General features: G+C 39.4%; 1 protein-coding gene across 1 annotated transcript in view; it reads right to left on the bottom strand.

Moving 5' to 3' along the window:
- The window catches only part of DOCK8 (dedicator of cytokinesis 8), an 86,785-nt gene that overhangs the window by 55,208 nt on the left and 11,394 nt on the right, over positions 1-20,183 (bottom strand). Inside the window, exons 2-10 of the mRNA XM_030466881.1 lie at positions 13,925-14,027; positions 10,443-10,618; positions 7,229-7,300; positions 3,408-3,531; positions 2,973-3,185; positions 2,389-2,474; positions 1,757-1,823; positions 1,361-1,510; positions 742-822 (exon numbers count right to left, since the gene is read on the bottom strand). Of these exons, the coding sequence (XP_030322741.1) occupies positions 742-822; positions 1,361-1,510; positions 1,757-1,823; positions 2,389-2,474; positions 2,973-3,185; positions 3,408-3,531; positions 7,229-7,300; positions 10,443-10,618; positions 13,925-14,027 (1,072 nt within the window). The remainder of the gene's footprint in view (positions 1-741; positions 823-1,360; positions 1,511-1,756; positions 1,824-2,388; positions 2,475-2,972; positions 3,186-3,407; positions 3,532-7,228; positions 7,301-10,442; positions 10,619-13,924; positions 14,028-20,183) is intronic.

Below are 20,183 nucleotides of genomic sequence, written 5' to 3'. Positions count from 1 at the left end.
AAAAAAAACATATTTACAGTTCAGTAAATAATTTACATTCTTACATATTTGCGGGGTTTTTTGCTACACTACTATCAGGATCGTAGCCTTTTTGATTTGACAGTCACTTCTCATTGCTTTCAATAATTTAATTTTCATTATAGAAAAGTACAATTCAGATCTTTCTGCAGTGACCCTCAAGCCCAGCATGAACAGTCACCATGAAATGTCAGCAGGTTCTACTTCCTTCTTCAGATACAGAAAAAGCACTCTGCTGCAAGCAATATTCAAAAACTGAGAAACATCTGGAAGGCCAGCAAACATTGTCACCCTGATCCAGGGAGGTAAATGACTCCCTTGAATGGAGCTCATGCTATCCATGGATGGCAGCTCTTAATTCACCATGTACACACTAGAGCAGGTTCCTTGCCCATCCAAATCAATAATACGCCCCTGCAGTACAAATATTTCTGCTAACTCCACATTGCATTGTCATCATCTTTGCTCACCCCTATCTACTTTGGGATTCAACACTTCAATATTGATTTTGAGAGGGGTCAGTAAAGATAGTGCACCTTGCCTCTTCATGACATCTCACTGTTCAAACACCAGAATGCTTGCACCAGGGATGCACCAACTGGCTTCATGCCCAATACTTTTGGGATTCTGCTCTGTTCCAAAGGGTCTGCTCTTTCTCTGTGTTTTTTTTCCTGCACATGCATTTATTGACCTGAACATTCATATCGTTATTAGTTTAGTTACCTTGCCAGCCTCACTTTCTTTAAGAACCGTGTAGGGTTCTGCACAGTCTCCTATTTCTCCTTGCTGAAGCACTTTTTCTATCTGCAAAAAAGGAGTAAAAGCAGGCACAAATTAAAAATATCACCCAAGTAGTAAGATGTTGCTTCTCTAGCAATATAAAAGCCCTTGTCTAAATGCACAATACTTAATTGTGCATTCTTAATTCTTAAAACTGTTTTTACAGGTTGACTGATGGAAAACCTTCTCCTAGTTTTCCATCTCATTAGTTGGAAAGCAGAAAATACACACATGACAAAATTATGCCAATTGCTCTAAACTAAGGCTAAAACATCTCCACACAATGTAATTACAAGTTTTTAAAATATCTGATTTCACTTTAAATTTCTCTTAGGGAGAGATAGGAAATTCTAAGTACTTGTTAGAAATAGAGCACAGGGTATCAATACAGTTTCTTACTTTGGGACTGACATATACCAATGGACACTTTCACATGTACTATCAAAAACTAACAGAACTCATCTCAGCTACAGGAAACTTGTGTTTGTAAGCTTCACGAACCCAGACTACAGGCAGAGCTGGGGACAGAGCATTCAATGCTGAGGTAACACTGTTATCATACCTTTATTACTAGGTATATGTCTGATGATGGATAAGTGACAGAAAATACTGCTGATCTTGCCTGGGTAGACAAGTCAATGGAGGGTATATGAGAACGCAAGAATCCTCTGAGTGAATCAGGGTTGAGGTCACAGTGAAAATTTTCCGAGATCTGGAAAAGAAAAAGAATTAATATGTAGTGCAAAGCAAAAATACCCCAAATTTTATTTTAAAGTAAAAGTGGACTAGGCAACAAAATAAACTAGACTGCAAGCATGTGACGTGGACTGAATAAAAAGAATCCTGGATCAGCCTGCACGTATGAAAAAGTGGCATGTTTTTTGTAAGGTTTCCTGAATTATTACTCTAGAGATGAAAACTCAAGGCAACTGAACAAATATACTCTATGCACACTTACCTTTTTTCTTTCTTTTATATCATAGAGGGCTATGCACGCAAACAAAGGTTCAATCTCTATATCAAATCTGTTAAGGAAAGACACATAGGTAACTGATTAATACTGCACTCTTACGACTCTGTAAAACAAAAACATGAATGGGCTATATTTCGACTAGTACCTCCATTAGAAAATAAGAAGAAATATTTAGCTTCAGAGCTCAGCTTTCCCAAAGCCTGGAGGTTTTTTTTCCTATTAGTGCATTTTATTAGATGAACTCAAGAAAAAAGAAGGGAAATAAACTGCATGGAATGTATCTTATAAATCTGTCAGAAAGGTGATCTCACATATCAGTTAAAAATGATCATACCTTTCTTGATTTTTTTTTTTCTGTTTATCAGCTGTAGAGCATATGGAGACCAGCCTGGTCTATTACAAGTTCCTAGCTGGGGTTATTTCCCAACACCTTTTCACCTGACAAGTTAAAGACTTCTGTAATAGTGGATGGAACTGGTTCTCTGCTACACTAAGAACAAACAAGCAAGGATGCAAATAGTTTCTGGGTAGGACACCTGCAGTGTTGCAGCAGGGCTGGCAGCCATACACTGGTATGAACTGAGGAATGGTGAGTGAGGTCTGTGAAGGATACTTACTTCAGAGTCTGCAACTTCACCAAAATCCTGTTGCCCAGATGTTCCTTTGGGCGATCTGGCACTGGCCGTATCTCCACTGCATCTTCCTATCATTAAACAGATATTCTAGTCATACTCAACTAAAAGAACTACATTTACATACTTGCAAAAAAAGCTTTGTGTGACATTAACAGGGACTAACACCTTTCCCCACTCATGGGCATTTCATCTCTTCAGAGATGAAAGAAAATTGATTTATTTTTCTGAATATTTGCACCCTTGGCCCGTACGCAGCACTAGCTGAATACTCACACTTTTGAATCCCAGGCAAGACTTGCAGTTAAGGTTAACACCCTGACACAACCATGGCTTGTCCTTCACCCAGGACAGTATAATTCAGCCATGAGTCCACATGCAACCCCCTGAATGCTGACAGGACAGCTGACAGAAGCCCAAGGTGACATTATGCCTTCGTTATGCAAGGGAGACAGCTATCCAGGCCATAAGCATTAATTTTTAATCTCAGTGGGGGTTTCACTTCAAATGTGCTGGACAGCCAGTTCGGGAAGGCTGATGGGGGCCAGTCAGCCCCCACGCTCACCCACCTCATCCAGAGAGGGGTAGAGGGCCAGGAGCTCAGCGTGCCTGTTGCTGCGCCGTGCCGCCTCGTTCTGCCTCTCGAAGTCCCCAGTGCTGAGATGCTGCAGCAGGTTCTCCAGGAGGGGGTCCGGAGTCAGACCACGCAGGTCAAAATCAGAGGAGGGGAGGGTTGTCTTTGAGGCCTCCTCGGGGAGTGCATGGATGTGCTGGGGCCCCACCTGTTGGAAAAACAATAAAATGGTGATGTGCCTGTGGCTTGAACACCGGAGCGTCATGAAGCATCTTGTGCTTGTCTGGCGGAGCCAGAGTGCCTTAATGCTGCCTCTCCCATGAGGTGCATAATGGAAAGTGTGGGTCCCCGCTTGAAGCCATTACAGAGATCCTTGGATGCTTCCTTTGAGGAAAGCTGCTGTATTTTTCCCAGAGCAAAGAAAACGTACCTGAAAGCTGGCATCACCAGACTCCAATGTTTCTGATTCAAATGTTTGTTTTTGCAGCGTCTTGTGAAAATCTTTTCGGGATCCCTTGTTTTTCAGTCTGGAAGTATCTGAATTCCTTTGTTTCCTTTCACAGAGAAGCCCAAGCAAGTCAGAATTACACGAGGAAGAGTTAAGGGACAATAAAATAGAAAAGACCAATTTTAAAAAATATTAAACTGTTGGAAACGTTAGGATGCAAAACAGCAAAGCAATGCAGCTTTTGTGCAAAAATTTGACATTTTACAAAGTTAAGTGTTTTATCACTTTTATCACTTCACTCTTATGTAAACTAAGAATGGTTTTTCAAAGGAAAGAAGTTCATTCAGGTCATTCTGCACAGACTTTCAGGCTGAGACAGCAGCGAAGTCTGATCTAGGTAAAAATTCAGCTTTGAGCTCCTCATCAGACACAGTGATCATTCCAGTGATCTTTAGAACACAGCTTATGCCTTGGCTGGTTCTTTGCTCCTGCAATTATACATCAAAGAGCTTACTGCTCTTATCTTGGACCTAGCTGATATCCCAAGTTAATCACATAAAGCAAGGTGAGGTATCTATTTTTGAAGAGAGCGATTGCTATGACACAAGGTAACACTCTCTGCTAGCAACTTCCCAAAATTTTGCAGCAAGGTATCAATTTCAAGTCAAATTTTGTGGCAGGTGGAAAAAGTCGGCAAGTAGGCTCAAAAAAGTTACCAAATACATCCAAAACTTGATTTCTTCAAACTTATTACATCAACTTATTATTAATACTTCAACATATTATGAAAGTTGCTAAATGCTGTGATAGTCTTTTTGCAATCAGCCTCCTTATTTGCTCCTTTTAGCATATTGTAGCCCTTCCAAAGCAATGTCTGAACATGAGTACTTTCCTAGAGATTCCACGGTAAGCAATTATTGATCAGGGAGACCCCTTTTTATTACTTTTGGGAGTAACTGAATTTTAATTTTAATTGTTTGCATTTTAATTGTTTACTAGTTCACTGCAAAAGAATACTGAACTTGTAAAAGAAACAATCCCAGATCTCCTTGGATGTGACTTTGTTTTGGAGGTGCCTTAATCATTCAGAACAAAATACAGAAATTCTGCACTGAGTTTACTTTAAGATATTTCAGCCTCCAAAAGAAGATCTGTTGAATATTTTTTCACTATCTTCAGTGTTAAAAATTATTAATGAAGAGATTATTAATAAGCTATTAATAAGAAGAGATTACTAAAAAGAAGGACAATTATATGAGATTCCACAAGGCCCTGCACTTGGGTAAAAAAAAACCTCATGCAATGCTACAGGCTTGGGGAGGAGTGGCTGGAAACCTGCCTGGAGGAAAAGGACCAGGAGGTGTGGTTTACACCCAGCTGAATAAAAGCCAGCAGTGTGCCCAGCTCGTCAAGAAGGCCAACAGCATCCTGGCTTGTATCTGGAATAGCGTGGCCAGCAGGAGAAGGGAAGTGATGGTGCCCCTGTACCCATCACTGGTGAGGCTGCACCCTGAGTGCTGTGCCCAATTCTGGGCCTCACAGCTACAAGACAGACATTGACCTCAATGGAGGTCTCTGGATAGAGTCCAGAGAAGTGAAACCAGGCTGGTGAAGGGTCTAGAGCACAAGACTTATGAGGATCATCTGAGAGAACTGAAACTGTTTAGCCTGGAGAAAAGGAGGCTGAGGGGAGACCTCATTGTTCCCTACAAGAATGTGAAAGGAGGTTGTACTGAGGTGGAGATTGGTCTCTTCTCCCTACTAACAAGTAAAAATACAAGAGGAAATGGACTAAGGTTGTGCCAGGGCAGGTTTAGATTAGATATTAGAATTAACTTATTCACTGAAAGGGTTATTAAACCCTGGACAGGCTGCCCAGGTTGGTGGCTGAATCACCATCCCTGGAAGTGTTTAAAGGATGTACAGATGTGGTGCTCAGCAACATGTTTTATGCACTGATGTTTGTAGAGTTATTTTATGGTTGGACTTGATGATCTTAAAGGTCTTTTCCAACCAGAACGATTCTATGAGTCTCTGGGTCATCTGAGATCATGCTTGTGTGTGATGTACAAGCTACAGTAGAGATGGCTTCCCCCAGAGTATTCCTGAAAAATTACTTATATTGTTTATTCAGTTTGAAAAGCATGGTAGCAATTAAAACTCATCAAGAGGCAAACCAAAATTTGACAAACATGTCTAATTAATGTCCATACACTGAATTAAGAAAATGGGTTGACAAAAAGGAACAAGGGACAAGTAAAAGGAGAAACTGATAGAAACAAGCCTCCCATTCTGCCTCTGGCATAAGCACATGGACACCTCAGCTATGTCCAGTCAGACTGTCACATCTGTCTCTGTCCTGTAGAATGAGGATCACCTCTGCTCACACCACCCACTGAATACTCTGTAGTCTCCAGTTCTGAATCTTCACATCCATGAGTGGATGAATGTCACACTCTTCTGATCCACAGATCACCAGATCATGTATCTAGTAAACTCTCCAATGAATCTTTATCACCCAAGTAGGCAAAAACAGCTTTCCCAGCCTTTAGTAAAACAATAGAGAGCTTTCTACAATGACTTTTTCTCAGTTCTCTCTTGATATCTTTTCTTCCTCTTGTACATATTTTGAGAATAGTGTCCAGGCTTAACATGAGACTCCCAATAACAATCTATCACTGGTTTATGTGGCACTGATGTATCTTTTATTGTCTTGTTCTTTGCAGTTTTTAATAACTTCCTTGCTTTGTTAGCTACAGCCATCAAAGCTCAGCTCTCGGGCAAAGCCCTTCATCATATTTACTGCAGACTTAACTGCTCAGTAAAGTTTCTGAATGCAAATTTGCCTTAGCTGAATGAACAAAATATTAAAATACACAACAAATGTTTCACGCATGTGTATTTCTACCACTCTGATCACATCTCTACCAGCACATGGAAGTACAAAAGAGCCATGTTCTATTTTTCACCTCACCTACTTTACTTCTGGCCCCCTGCTCATGTACAAAAAGCTCTGCACCAACTCTTTACATCTCTCAGAACCACACTGGGTGAAAGACCCAGCACCTGTGCTCTGAGCACTGCAGGTGGAGAGCCTACAAAACCTGCTAGCTTGTTTTTAGTGACTCACAATGGAACAGTTCTCAGAACTTAATCAGTTTCATCAGCAGCCCCAGAGGAAGTCTCTTGATAACCATCAGCAGCTCCTTCATCCCTTTGCAAGCTGCACAATTAAACAATGCCATCCCTTTACAATCAACAGGAGTCACTCTGTAAGGCAGTGGCTGCTGATGTACATCAGGTCAGAAAAACAGAAAGTAGCAAGGGAAGGTGTAGGGGCACAGCAAAATGGCAGAAAGTGCAAGCACTGTATCACTGGCTGCTGCTCAAGAATATGCTTAATATATGAAATGAAATTATAAAATAAAATAAACAAAATGAAATTAAATCACTTGTAATGACTACAGGTCCAATTCTATATGCTGAATTACACTGACCACAATTGCAGAAATCACTTACTAATGTAAAATAGTAAAGTTGTATGTTACAGTAATAATCCTATGAATACAATCAGTCACTGCTGGGAAAGCCCATACCTTGTCTATTTTGCTACTAGCATTCTGTTTCATTTTCTGACACCACTAGAACTCAGAACATGCTGAATTTTGGGGGCAAGGAGGGGAAAATTAAGATCATAGAAATGTAGTCTTTATCCCTATTATATCAGCATGCATCTCCACTCTGACAAATAGGATGCAGGCTATTTTCTATTTCATATAGTTTATCATTAGTACGTAGCTTACTTTCGATTCACAATCAGCCACTCCCGAATATATGTCTGAACACAGTCTCTCACGTGCGAGTCCAGTTCAACCCTGGGGAAAAAGCAATATATTATAAATATTTTACTTCCTAGGACTACTACTAGACCTTAAGGACAAAGAAATTTACATTAACATGCTGTTTGGATGAAAGCCTCTCTATTAGTTATTTCTACACTTATTTCACCCCTGAACCTTTGTTTGAGGTTTAGAGAATTCTATGTACTGCATGAATCCCCTGATGCAGGTTTTTGTTGCTATGTTTTATTAAATTAACAAACATACATTTAACACAGGTAACCATTTGCCACACTATGTAATTCATGAACATAAGAGCAATGTTGCTGCAAAATGCAGCAAAGTAAAAGAAATCAGACCAGATACCCATTGCTGTGATTTTCAAAATGATAACAAGTCTCAACATATGTTATCTTATATCAATGTAGAGATATTTTTCTAGAGGCCTTGGCTCTGGGACTCCTGCAAAAATACAGCCCTTTTTATGTTTTTGATGTAATATTCTTTCTCACAGAAATGGTGAGAAAGAATATTACATCAAAAACATAAAAATCTCTGTACAAGAGATTTCTAAAAGGGGACACTAAGCTTTTAGTCAGATAGCATAATAAAACTTCAAAATCTAAGAATACGTTATAATTTATGACTTTCAAACAAACCTCACTTAAGGTAGAGGATTATCAGTGCTGCCTGACAGACTGGGTACCAATGGTAATGGAAATATTGTAAGAGAAAATCGATACCTATGAATTTGCTGTCAGTACGTTGTAGCATAATTTCCCTACCCCTGTTCCAAAAAATGTTAGCCACCTGTATCAGAATCTCTTGTAACATCTCCAATCCAAGCGAGAAAAAGAGCAGGATAGGACACACATTCAATACAGGAACTGCTGAAATGTTTTGGTATTTTCTATCACTTTCCACTCAGAACATTTAACAGATTTGCAGCTAATTACCAATATCAGGTAACAACGGAGGAGGACAGAGCCTTGGCTGATACCAGGCTGCCATGTGCCTCTGCCACTGGTGGACTGAAAGAGCACATGTTCACTTCCTGCATCTGGTTTGGGTGGGACATGTATTTGCAAGCAGGCAGCACACTAACCCAGTTTGGATGGTGGTATCTGTTTCCTGCTCTTGGTGTAGAAAGACACCACAGACTGCATCTGTGGTGTGTTCCCCTCCTGTGCTTTCATCTTCATTTAACACTCCTTGGCACCCTTGATCAGGATTTTCAGCAGCACTAATATAGATAGCTAAGCGTGAAGCTGCTGTTTAAAAATTGTGCTGAAAACTATTTGTTATTGACCACCTGAGCTTTGCCACAGACTCTTTACAAAATGCCTCATGTCACTGTGGTGCAAATCAGGCCTAGACCTGACTGTACAGGATTAGTATAAACATTTATGTACAGGAAAAACAGACAGATAGCTGCTGCTTTAAACAGCAGACAGGCTGGGAAGCAACCTGGGAAAGGGAAGAGAAACATTTGTCTTATTTTATAAATCTCATTCAGACAATGGATCTTTTTTAATTATTTTTGTCCATCGTTTAAATAAATGGCAACTTCAAGCACCAAAATATTCACTGTCTCCCACACCCATTCTCTCTTCCCAGTCCACAGAAAAAACAGGAATTACTGAAAAAGTCTGGAACATTTTCTATGAGTAATTTCATTTCCTATGAGTAACTTCAAGTGAAAATCAGCTTTTGTACAAATGTTACAAAAATCCCCTAGGAGCATTATGATTCAGAGAGCTCTCGGGTGACACAACATGGCAGCTTGTCTTTACTGCTTTTGGTCTCCTGAGATTCCCAAGAAATGCACTGGGCAGGATGAGACCCTGCTTAGAGAGGGGTTCTCAGCTCACCCACAGCTGACAGAAATCCGACAAAACCAAGGTTCCTGCTTAGCTTCATTGCATTTGGCACATTGGACAGAAAACACTGGAAAAATGCCTCTGTTGTACAGGTCTCTAGTTTATATAGTCAGCTGTTATACATTAAACTATAATAACTTTTGCAGGATTAGAGGGGGATGCAGGTCTTCCCTGTGAACAGGACACCATAAGCCAAGCCTGTTTTTCCCTTCAGTGTTCAGGTTCATCACAGTAGAGAAAGTGGGCTGTGCCCTTCATTTCCTGACTCTACTGGAAGGAGCCCCCCCACCCAATCCCAGACACACTGCATGGTTGGCTACCTTTGCAGACACGGCAGCTTGAGGCTAAACTGGTCCTGACTTCACTTTATCTGGCTGTAACTGTTTGCAAAACTCAACTGGCCTTTGTGGTTCTACTCAAAGGTACCATTTACAGTAAAACAATCCCTGAAACATATTTTGTATACAATGCATAGGATTCTGTCCTGGTTTGAGCCAGGATAGAATTAATTTTCTGTCTTGTAATTTTGCTCTCAGCTAAGTCTCTCCTAAGCAGCTGTACTTGCTGAACTTAACAGCAAGTTTCTCAGTCAGTGTCTGCTTCTAAGACTGATTTGGTTAATTGCAGGCACAGTGTTAAGCCGTGACAGACTCTCCTAAACCACATCAGAATACTATCCAATATATCCTTTTTTTCTCATTCTGAAAAATAATGTGTTTGCCTGTTTATCAAACCAGTTTAAATGTTTCCATGATAGCAAAGCACCAGTATCCACACATGCTAAGGATTTTAATTTAAAAGCTGTTGAAAATAGTAGAATCATTCCATTAACGTCAGCCTGAAACCAAAAGTGCCTCCTACACTGGAAATTAACACTTTTTCTTACACCCAAACATTGTTAAGTATGAACTATTTCCCCTCATTTAAACAACAAAGGTACTGAGAAAGAGATATTGTTAAAACCCCTCAATCCTACGCTTACTACATGATCAGCACCAACTTCCACCTCTGGGATCACAGCTACAAATCTATTTTACAGGCTGCTCTTCAGCCCTTCTTTACCCTTCTGGTTTAGGCCTACCTCACTTGTGCTACTACCAGCTGGCTCAGCAAGTCATGTAAACACTTGAATGATTTTAAGTGTGCAAAGAGGCCTAAAAGAATCAATGACAAAGTTCAAATGTTTAAAAGCCCAGCAAGTGTCTAATGGATGGATCGATGGAAGAGTGATGTGTTTGGACCAACTTATTAGAAACTATTTTTAAACCTGCAGCATTTTAGAGGTAAATTCTCCTTACCCATCTTCTGGCATAGAGGGTTGCAAAGTCCTGCATTCTTTGGGCGTAAAGACAACATCCAAGTCATCTTCAGGAAAGTCACCAAGTTCTTGTGCTAGTTCTGAGTCCAAGTTGTTCAGCTGCGTCATTAGGAAGCCTTCAAAATCTACTGGATCTACTGCGTCATAAAATGAAGGCTAATGGAAGAAATAAAGATGTGTTTATTTTAGCAACAGAAGCTTTTTCTTCATTGTATAATCTACACTTATTTATTCTTATAATTGTCAGATTATTTACTAAACACTAGAAACAGACTTCCAACCTTATATACAGTACCACTGCACTAATGATCGTTTAATGAAAAGTTGCTTAAAGAACATTCACCTGAAAAAAAAAAGTGAACAAAGAGAAGAGTTGTAAAATATAAATAAAAACCAGAAGGCACCACACCAAAATCCAAATTTGCACCTATTTTCTCGGTTGAGATTTACTAGGTGCTGGTAGAAAGTGGGCTGACTGAGGCATGTACTGGATGCCCTCAGATGTATTTGACTGGTTGCCCAAGAAATGCACTCAGGTATCCCTTGTCCAATTCAGTGGTAGTAATCAGAGTTATAAAACAGGCAGCAGTGAGCAGGAGCAGCAGAGAAAAAGGGACATTATAGAGGAAGGCAGCACCAGCTGGCAGAGAGCTGCCAATGGACCCTACACAGCACATGTGACAAAAGGCACTGGTAAGGAGACAAGAGCAAGACCAAGACAGTATCTTAAGTTACATGGAGCTAAGAGCCAAATATAGGCACCAGGGCTGTCATCATGAATGCTCATTTGAGGTGCTGTGCCTGAAAAATATTATCAGAAATGCTTTCTGTTTTAAACCCAGTTGTATTGGGTTGCATTTAATCAGCCACTCTAACACCGAATGTATAATTGGAACAAAATTAAACAAGTACAACCTCTGCGACTCATACACACTCTGAAGCTGTCTGGCTCTTCTTATCTTAGTCTCAAAAAGGGAAGCAGAAAATCTTGTTTGACATGGTATCTAGAAATGTTCCACATACACACAAATGTGACTTATGTAAAAAGTGTATGTTACTCTATGTATACATAAAACTGAAAATTATCTTACTTACTATATGGAAAACAAAAATTGCCTGTTTAGGTTTAGAAAATAAAACTACTGACCATCTAAATGTCGAGATCAGCATCTCATATTGTTTATTTTCTTAACAAGGAACAATTAGACCTAAAAGCTACAGCTTTATAAAATCTATAATTCATGTTTTTTGAGCTCCAGAAAGGCCAAGGGTACCTTAGCACAGCTGTTACACCGACAGCATTGAAATTTTGGCTCAACAGGACAATGAGGAATTCCACAAATTATGAAACATGCAAAAGTGCTCAGTAGTGGCAAAGCTTTGGGTAACACTGGACTGGCTTGCACAGAATATAACACATCAGTCACTGCAGTTAGGAAGATTAGTTAAAACTAGTTAGTTGCAAAACAAGTTTTGGAGCCCTTTTAGTATTCTGGAAATGTAAGCTAGGAAGTTACTCATCCAATAAAACCCAAAAAACCCATCTTGCATAAAGCTAAGCATGTTTAGAAGAAATGTGCTAAATACATCCAGGAGAAGCAAACCCATTTAAACCCTTTTTTAAAAATAGGCTTGTTAAATACTCCCACAAAAGATGCAGTAGAAACGTCTAACACAAACAACCCCCCCTCACCACAGGTTCCCTTTTTCTAGAGAAACTGTGTTGGTCTCTGCATAAATAAAGTCTCTGCACATACCCCTCTGCACATACATTTAAGGGATCAATTGAATTCTCAGAAAACACCTTTAGGGAAAATGTCTCTCTTTGCTCTATTTAACTGCAAAGAAAACCTAAAATTTACTGGAAGTTCAGCAAAACATGAGGCAGCCAGCTGAAGAAATAGATTGTGATGAGAATAATTTTTTAGTGCTTAACCTATCTCTGTACCTAGTGTACTCCTTTGCATATGACACTAAAGGTATGAGTAAACAGTGATCTTCATTAGCTACTGATTTTTATTAATTGTGAGCTTAGTATCCTAACATTTATTTAAAAAAAGTCACAAAATATTGAAGTCTAACACAAAGTACACAAAAGCATGTTACATCATAATTTTTGATTAAGCATTGTGCTTCCTCTCAGAAGGCACACTTAAACATTCTCACAAGTCAAATCAACCTTGTTTCATTACTTCTTTTAATTTTCTCTAGTTGAAGTCTTAAAGCAATCCTTAATCATTAAAAATGTGTGCTTTTGATTATCGTAAATTAGACACAAACGTAAAAAGGACGCTGAAAAAGGTAACTACAAATGGAGGGTAGTGGTCTCCCTAAGGATTGGTGCAAAGTATCGAAGGACACAGAGACTCGGTTTCAGCTGAGAAGCCAACACTCCTTTTCACACACCAGACCAAAAGTGTACAAAGTTATTCTACAGAAAATGGCATGAACCATTAGTGCAAACATACCTTTGTAAGGATGGTGGATTAGAGGCATGTAGATTGTGAGAGCACACAAAATGGCAGCTACGGCGTAATGCGTGGTAAATGAAATGTTATCAAGTTTCTTAAGAGCAAAAGCTGTTGTTTGCAAGTAGAAGAAGGGACAAATAACCGCAAAGCACAAGTTAAAACACCACAGTGCTTCAGATAAAGGAAGTGAGTAGTGGTGGGAGGCCCTGGCACACAGGAAGTAACTGCTTACTACTAGTGTTTCACGTTTTTCACAATCACTGGTGCACCAAGACTGTTCTTGCTTCTACTTATCACAAAAAGAAGAAAAAAATTTAAAAGGGTAATTAAAAAGGAGAGTACAAAAATCTTAGCCAGTTTTATTTACAACATGGTATGTTTACAGAATACCTACCCTCCTGGAAGTTAATAAAAAAGGATCTGGCATTTTTTCCCTTTGTTGTAAGGACTGTATTGTATGGTCTGACTGAGGGGGATTACATCTAGAACATGATTCTGAGACACATAAGAGTTGACTCAATTACATCTATGCCACTCAGGGCGTACTTTGGCATTTCTCACCTAATGCACTTACCCTACAGCACTGACAAACAGGTCAGTGTGCTCTTTCTGCTGTTAGCACTGGAAATTGTAGTAAGCCAAGCTAGCTCTACCTTTTTTCCTCTTAATTCACTAACCTTCTTTTGCAAATCATCTGTGATCACCATACAATGCATTTATTTGTTGGAGCTGAATGTTTCCAGCAAGGAAAGGATGTGATACATTCCAACACTTACTAATTAACTTTAATAAATAGTAGTATGCAGAAAAATTATGTCAGGTTCCAAGGACCATTCTTAATTTTTTTCAAATGCTCAGCTGATCAGAGAGTATTTTTAAAAGCTTCAAGCAAAAGCCAGTGGAAAGCAAGACAACTTCACCTAGCTTATCCCAAAAACATTAAGCAATGTGGATGCCAAACCTGTATAAAGAAGATAAGCCCAAAACTTACCAGCTGAGGAGCAGAAAAGCCAGGGGTACTTAAGCTTCGTTGACAGACCTGTGCATGGCCTGGCTGGAGAGTAAATTGCTTTCTTATTTCTGCAGAGGAGTGCCTTTAATTAAGCAGAGAAAATCCATTATAATTAAAAATATCCCCATACAAATTCTAAATTCCAGACTTCAGCTGATTTAGCCTCCTGTCTCACTGCTTAGAAATGTATTTTGACTTCTAGACTTGTTTTGCAGTTGATGCAAACCTCAAAACCCATTTGCAGTCATGGGTAATTAAGATTCTGACACTCTCTTCTAACAGATTTCTATTATGCTACAGCCCTCATAGCCAGGAAAAGTTATCATAGAATGGTCTGGGTTGGGGACCTTAAAAATCACCTAGCTCCACCCCCACTGCAGAGACACCTGGGCAGAGACACCTCCCACTGATCAGGTTGCTCAAGGATCCATCCAGCTGGCCTTAAAGACTTCCAGGGAGGGGGCAGCCACAGCTTCCCTGGGCAGCCTGTGTCAGCATTTTACCCACCTCACACTGAAGAATTTCTTCCTAATGTCTAGCCCAAATCTTCAAAAGTTTTAAACCATTTCCCCTCGTCCTCTCACTACACACTGTTACCTTAACTACCACACACACCAATGTAAAAAGCCCTAACCCAGCTTTCTTGTGGGCCCCCTTCTGATATATGAAGTTTGATATAAGATCACCCCAGAGCCTCCTTTTCTCCAGGCTGAACAACCCCAACTTCTTTATCCTGTCTTCACAGGGGAGGTGCTCCAGCCCTCTGATCATTTTAGTGGCTCTCCTCTGGATGTGTTCCAGGAGCTCTATGTCCCCAGCTTCTTATTCCTGGGACTCCAGAACTGGACACAATACTCCAGATGGGGTCTCACAGGAGCAGAGTAGAGGGGGAGAATCACCTCCCTTGACCAGCTGTCTGTGCTTCTTTTGATGAGGCCCAGTATATGGTTGGCTTTCTGGGCTGCAAGTGCACATTGATGGCTCCTGTGAAGCTTCTGGTCCACCCCCCTACTCCCCCAAGTCCTTCTCGTCAGGGCTGTCCCCAATCCTTTCTCCTCCCAACCTGTATTCATGCATAGGATTGCCTTGACCCAGGTGCAGAACCTTGCACTTGGCCTTGTTGAACTTCATGTGGTTTGCATGAGTCCACTTCTGAGCCTGACAAGGTCCCTCTGGATGGCAATACCTGTGCCCTTAACTGAAGTGTGACCACAACCAACACAACAATACTTGAGGATTCACTTTTGCAAAGAAAAGGCACAGGATAATAGAGCAGAGAAAGACAAGCAAATAAGTTAATGAACCAGTAACTGGCCAATGGATAAAAACAAGAGAGGACCACTCACTGAAGAGGGTAAGCATAGAGTTTTGTTAATAATGCAGTCTGATGAGAAAAGCACAAGACAAACCAAAGCATGAATTAAAAAATAAGCATATTAATATTTTAAACAGCCACATGTCAGCTGAATGTTTGAGGAAAAAAGAAAATTAAGTACTAATTAATTTATTGCAATGGAAGCAGAAAGAGGCCAGTAGTGAACTCTTCAGAAATTCCACAGTGACGATACAGTTACATGTGCCCAATCTGAAAATTCAGCAATCACAGTAGCTTGGTCATTTTTCATGGAAACAAAAAAAAATTAATGTTCAGAACAGCTTAAGAATAATCAGCCATGAAATGGTAACAAAATGTCTACAATGTCTTTCACCATGGATGTTCAGAGCAAGATTTTTAATGGAATAATATCACAGATTCAGAGAGTAAGAGAATGGTAGAGGCTGGAAGGGACCTGTGGAAATCCTTTAGTCCAACTTCTAAGCTAAAGCAGGTTCACCTAGAGCATGCACTTATAAGGCTCATTCACAGAGGTATACCTGAGCAGATTCCAAGGGAAAAAAACCTAAAACAACCCTGCAGCCCCAGGGCACCCAGCTGGGATAAAGGAAAATGCAGAAGGAGTAAGATTTTTCCTTGCATATGAGACACTCTTCCAACTCCAGTGAGAACTAGTGGGCATCTTAGAAATTACCAGATGCCACAGGACAGTAAGCCTGTTTGGTTTCACATTCTCTCCTTGGTGACCACGTCATTTCTATGACTACTACACATGTTCTGTTATATGTTATCTCTTATTACTGCTTTTCTTAACAAGCATGACAAAACTCTAAACTCTGCTAAGTGTAGTTCTGCTCATGCTAAGAGACAGGCTTCTCACAGAAAGTAATAAAGTTATTAGGCCAGATTTCTAAATAAAAGATGCATAAATAAAAGTAGCTGCTTATAGTTCAGAAGGCCACACCAGAGATGAGTGGGACACAGCTTCAATCTGAAGGCAGCAGCATTTGCAGACAGAGTGAAGTCAGAGTTACAAAAAGAAAATATATCTATTTGAATGATAAATCCCTATTCATATTTCTGCTTTATTTTAAGAAGAAAAGCCATTTGTATAACAGAGTTATTGTTACTCATCTTACCACTGCAAATAAACTCTGGTCTTTAATGTATGTAGCAAGGCATAAAACAAAATTCAGTTTAGTCAGAATTATTATTTTCCTTTAAACAAAGTAATTTTCCACTCTGTGCAGAGGTATTTATTTTTGATATAAATAGTAGATGTATCAGCAGATGTTGGCTTAATACATGTAAACAATTGCATTATAGTGTATTGCAGAAGTTGGTCCTGTAAACAATGTTATAACTGATCTCTGAACTAGACCAGATATGGGGTCATCAGACTGTCTGAAGAGGAAATGGTGTGGATTTTCATCTGCAAAAGAGGAATTGTGCATATGGGTGATCAAATTTGTTGTCTGGTAAAACAAATCTTGTGCAAGCCCAGACAGTATGAGGATACACATTCCAAGAGCATGGACATTAGTTCCAGAATCTCCCTAGTATACAAGGAGTGGACCTGCAGATGGTGTAAGAGTAGTTCAATTGACTGACTTCATGGTTTTCATATCACTGAAGGAAGAAAGGAAGAAGAAATATAGCAAGAATAACAGAAGACAGCAAAGTTGGATTGAACCCACTCAGAAATTATTGGCAGGATCTGCTAGGCACAGGTAAAGGAAAGACACTAAACGAAAAGCACGGCAGATACCCCCAGCACTGAGAGAAGGTGTCTTTTACAGTCAGAGATCAGACAGAAAGGTTTGAAAACCTAAGAACCCAGGTGGAAACAGAGGTCATTCTAGCTGGCTCTTCAGGAGTGCCAGAATGGTCTGTGAGATGCCTGTTTTCCAATCAAACAGCCACCTCAAACACTGCCTGGGTATGGGTACCAGCAGGAAAATGGTGGTCCATGTTAACCCAGAACATGTGGTGTCTCAGCTTTTATATGGTCTGCAGTCCAGCATGCCACAGACACACTTTTACCCTCCAGCAGCCCTGTCTGATCCTGAGGAGAGCTTTACAGACACAACTAGCAGCAAGGACAGTCTATCTGTGTGCTAAAAAACAGTGAGGAAAGAAGGCAAGTGATTAAGGATCAACACAAAACAGTCACTGAAAAATCTGAGAAAAAAAGGTAGCTATACCTCTAGAAAGGAGGACGTAAATTATGGTGGACCAATGAGCTGCTCTGATACTCAAAGGGTTATAGCTGGGACATCAGGTCCTGAACTGTGGTCTCCAGTTGAAGCAAGCGGGACATTAAATCATACTTAACCTTAAAATATACATCATCTTGGTAATGTTTGTTTTTATGAAGAGTCTGATGCTGAAGTGTATGGTGGGAAACTAGAAAGTGTGGACTATAGTAAGCTATGGCCAAAAAAGTTTCAGTTATTGGTATACACACCCTTGGCAATTATTAGGTAATGATGAACAGCCAGTAAGGATTTTTCAAAGTGCAGTTATGTAAAACCAATGTAATAGTTTTCTCTGATAGTTTAATTAGCTTCAGTCAAGCTCTTCATTCAATCCCTCATGACATTCCTAACGGCATAATTAAGATATACTGGCTAGAAAGAATCATCACAGCTGGTTCCAAAGCTGCATAAATAAAAATATTCAAGGTATAGTCATCAGCGTTTCAAAAGAAGATTGTAAAGAGGTTTTGAACAATGTTCTGTTGTGAGATACAAGTTAAATTTTTCTCAGCGTAGTTCCAGTTTGCCTTGTATTTTACGATACTGATGATGGTATAGGTAACAGTAATAAATTTGTAGATAAGAGTGGAAGAAGTTGTGAGTGCTCTGATAAGCAGGACTAGAACTCAAAATTATCTCATACTTTAGAAACTGTATGAAAACAACACAGTTAGATTCAAGAAAAAGAAATGTAAATCCCTAGATTTGGGAAAAAATTGCAGAAATACAAAAAGGGAAATGAAATCTAAAGAAATAGCAATGCCACAGAAGACGTTCTGAGTGAGTGTGTTGGGATCCTTACCAACAAATCACCATAAGACAAGAAAAAGACAATTGATTTCTGTTCATTTAAACCATTGAGACAGTGCTAAGGATGATGTACACAATTAAAACATCACACAGTAAGAAGCAATCAAATTTAAAGGTGTTCAAAAAGAGTAGTCAGAATGCTAAAAATTTTGGGAAGGAAGATCCATGTGTAAAGATTGAAAAAACAGATGTGTAACAAAATTTCACCAGTAGTCTCTAATGCAAAGTGTACAGTTTGCATAACATATTCAAACAAGAGTGTAACTGAAGTAATAGCTATACATGGAGGGTTTTAAAATTAAATTTAATTGGTAGGTCAAATTCAGATAATTTTCTCAAGGCAGAGCTCATTGAAGGATTTGGAACTCGCAGATTTGGGTTATTGGCTGGGCCTACATGAGGTATCAGGAAAGGATGAAAAAATAGCTATTTGTTTTCTCTAATGTGATCTGTGGCTGAATGCTGCCAGGCTCCATAATAAAAATTTTATGAATGCTCATAACATATAAAGCTGGTCCTGTAGTTTCATCATAAATACCACTCAACAATGTATATCTCTGAAATATGAAGTTTAAAAGCATGCACAATGTATATTTTACTAGTATGTAAATAATACAAAATCTTAGGCAGGAATTTGGAGATAAAAGAAAACAGAACAGAATAGCTTTCAAGTTAACCATATTCTGTTAACCAAAAATCAAAGACTTCCTAAGAAAAAAAATATTTTGAAAGTATGCCTACTGGATTAAGTTATCCAAAGTAAGCCACTATTAAAGGTTACCTACGAGAAAAAGGCAGGAAGAGAAATACTTAACACCCTTGCAAACTCTTCCAGCAGACTGAGGAACAAGTATTGCCTTCTGCAATATCTGCATACACAAGCAAGTAAAGATTTTAAAAAATTAAATAAAAAGAAACTATATAAAAAATAAAAAGAAGAAACCTAAGAAGAAAAATCTACCCCAAGGGATGGAGAAACATTCACATCTAAATGTATATAGATGGTGGAACCATAAAGTAAAATACTGGAAACTTTTGCTTGACATGTAAACCATTTAGACTTGGCTACCCTGAGGAGTAATCCCTTTCATCTGACTCAGGCACAGAAAATTCTGCACCAGCTTTTGTTCTTTTTCTGAACCTAACATGAAACTTCTCTGGTTACAACTAAAAACAAACAACAAAAAACTCCGGAAGAAAAAAAGGTAACAACTACCTATCCCTCTCCTCTACTCCCAGACACAGACACAAAGTTTTGGGCAACAATCCAGATTTCTAAGCAAATCTTGCTTATAAGTCCTTTTCTTAGTGCCAGTGGAACTGCCTGTTTTTCTTCTAATTAGTCCTTATGGAGCCAGAGCTCTGCTTTGTATTACTGTTTACAGCAGTGGTCGATCTGAATTACCTGCCATGTCCTTGTTGGCTCATGTATGCTAAGCACTCTCTGGCACACTCCTACTTTGGGGTCTACCACATTAAGACTGTACCAGCTAAGGCAATAAAGATCCTATTCAATACGTTTGAAATGTAATGACAATCTTCGCAAAAGAGATGGTGCAGGAAGAAAGAAAGAAGTCTTGGAGAGGAAATTGTCCACTTCATTATTCTGGCAGCTTGTAGCAAAGCAAAAAAGGCAATAGGTCAATTTTACTTTTGTCCCAGGCCACCTATGCCATTCCTTTAGTGAAGATTTTTCACTGCTGCTCATTTTTTTTATTTCTCATTCAGCCATTACTTTTCTAATCTAGGGAGTGGATGAAAAGTACTTTCATGCTACTTACTTTCATGCTACACCAAGAAAGTGAAGACGTAGGATATGCTCCTGATGAACCAT

The sequence above is a fragment of the Calypte anna genome, chromosome Z, assembly GCF_003957555.1.
Source record: "Calypte anna isolate BGI_N300 chromosome Z, bCalAnn1_v1.p, whole genome shotgun sequence".
Lineage (NCBI taxonomy): Eukaryota > Metazoa > Chordata > Aves > Apodiformes > Trochilidae > Calypte > Calypte anna.
The sequence above is the reverse complement of the archived record's forward strand: the minus strand, read 5'-3'. Positions and strand labels throughout refer to the sequence as shown.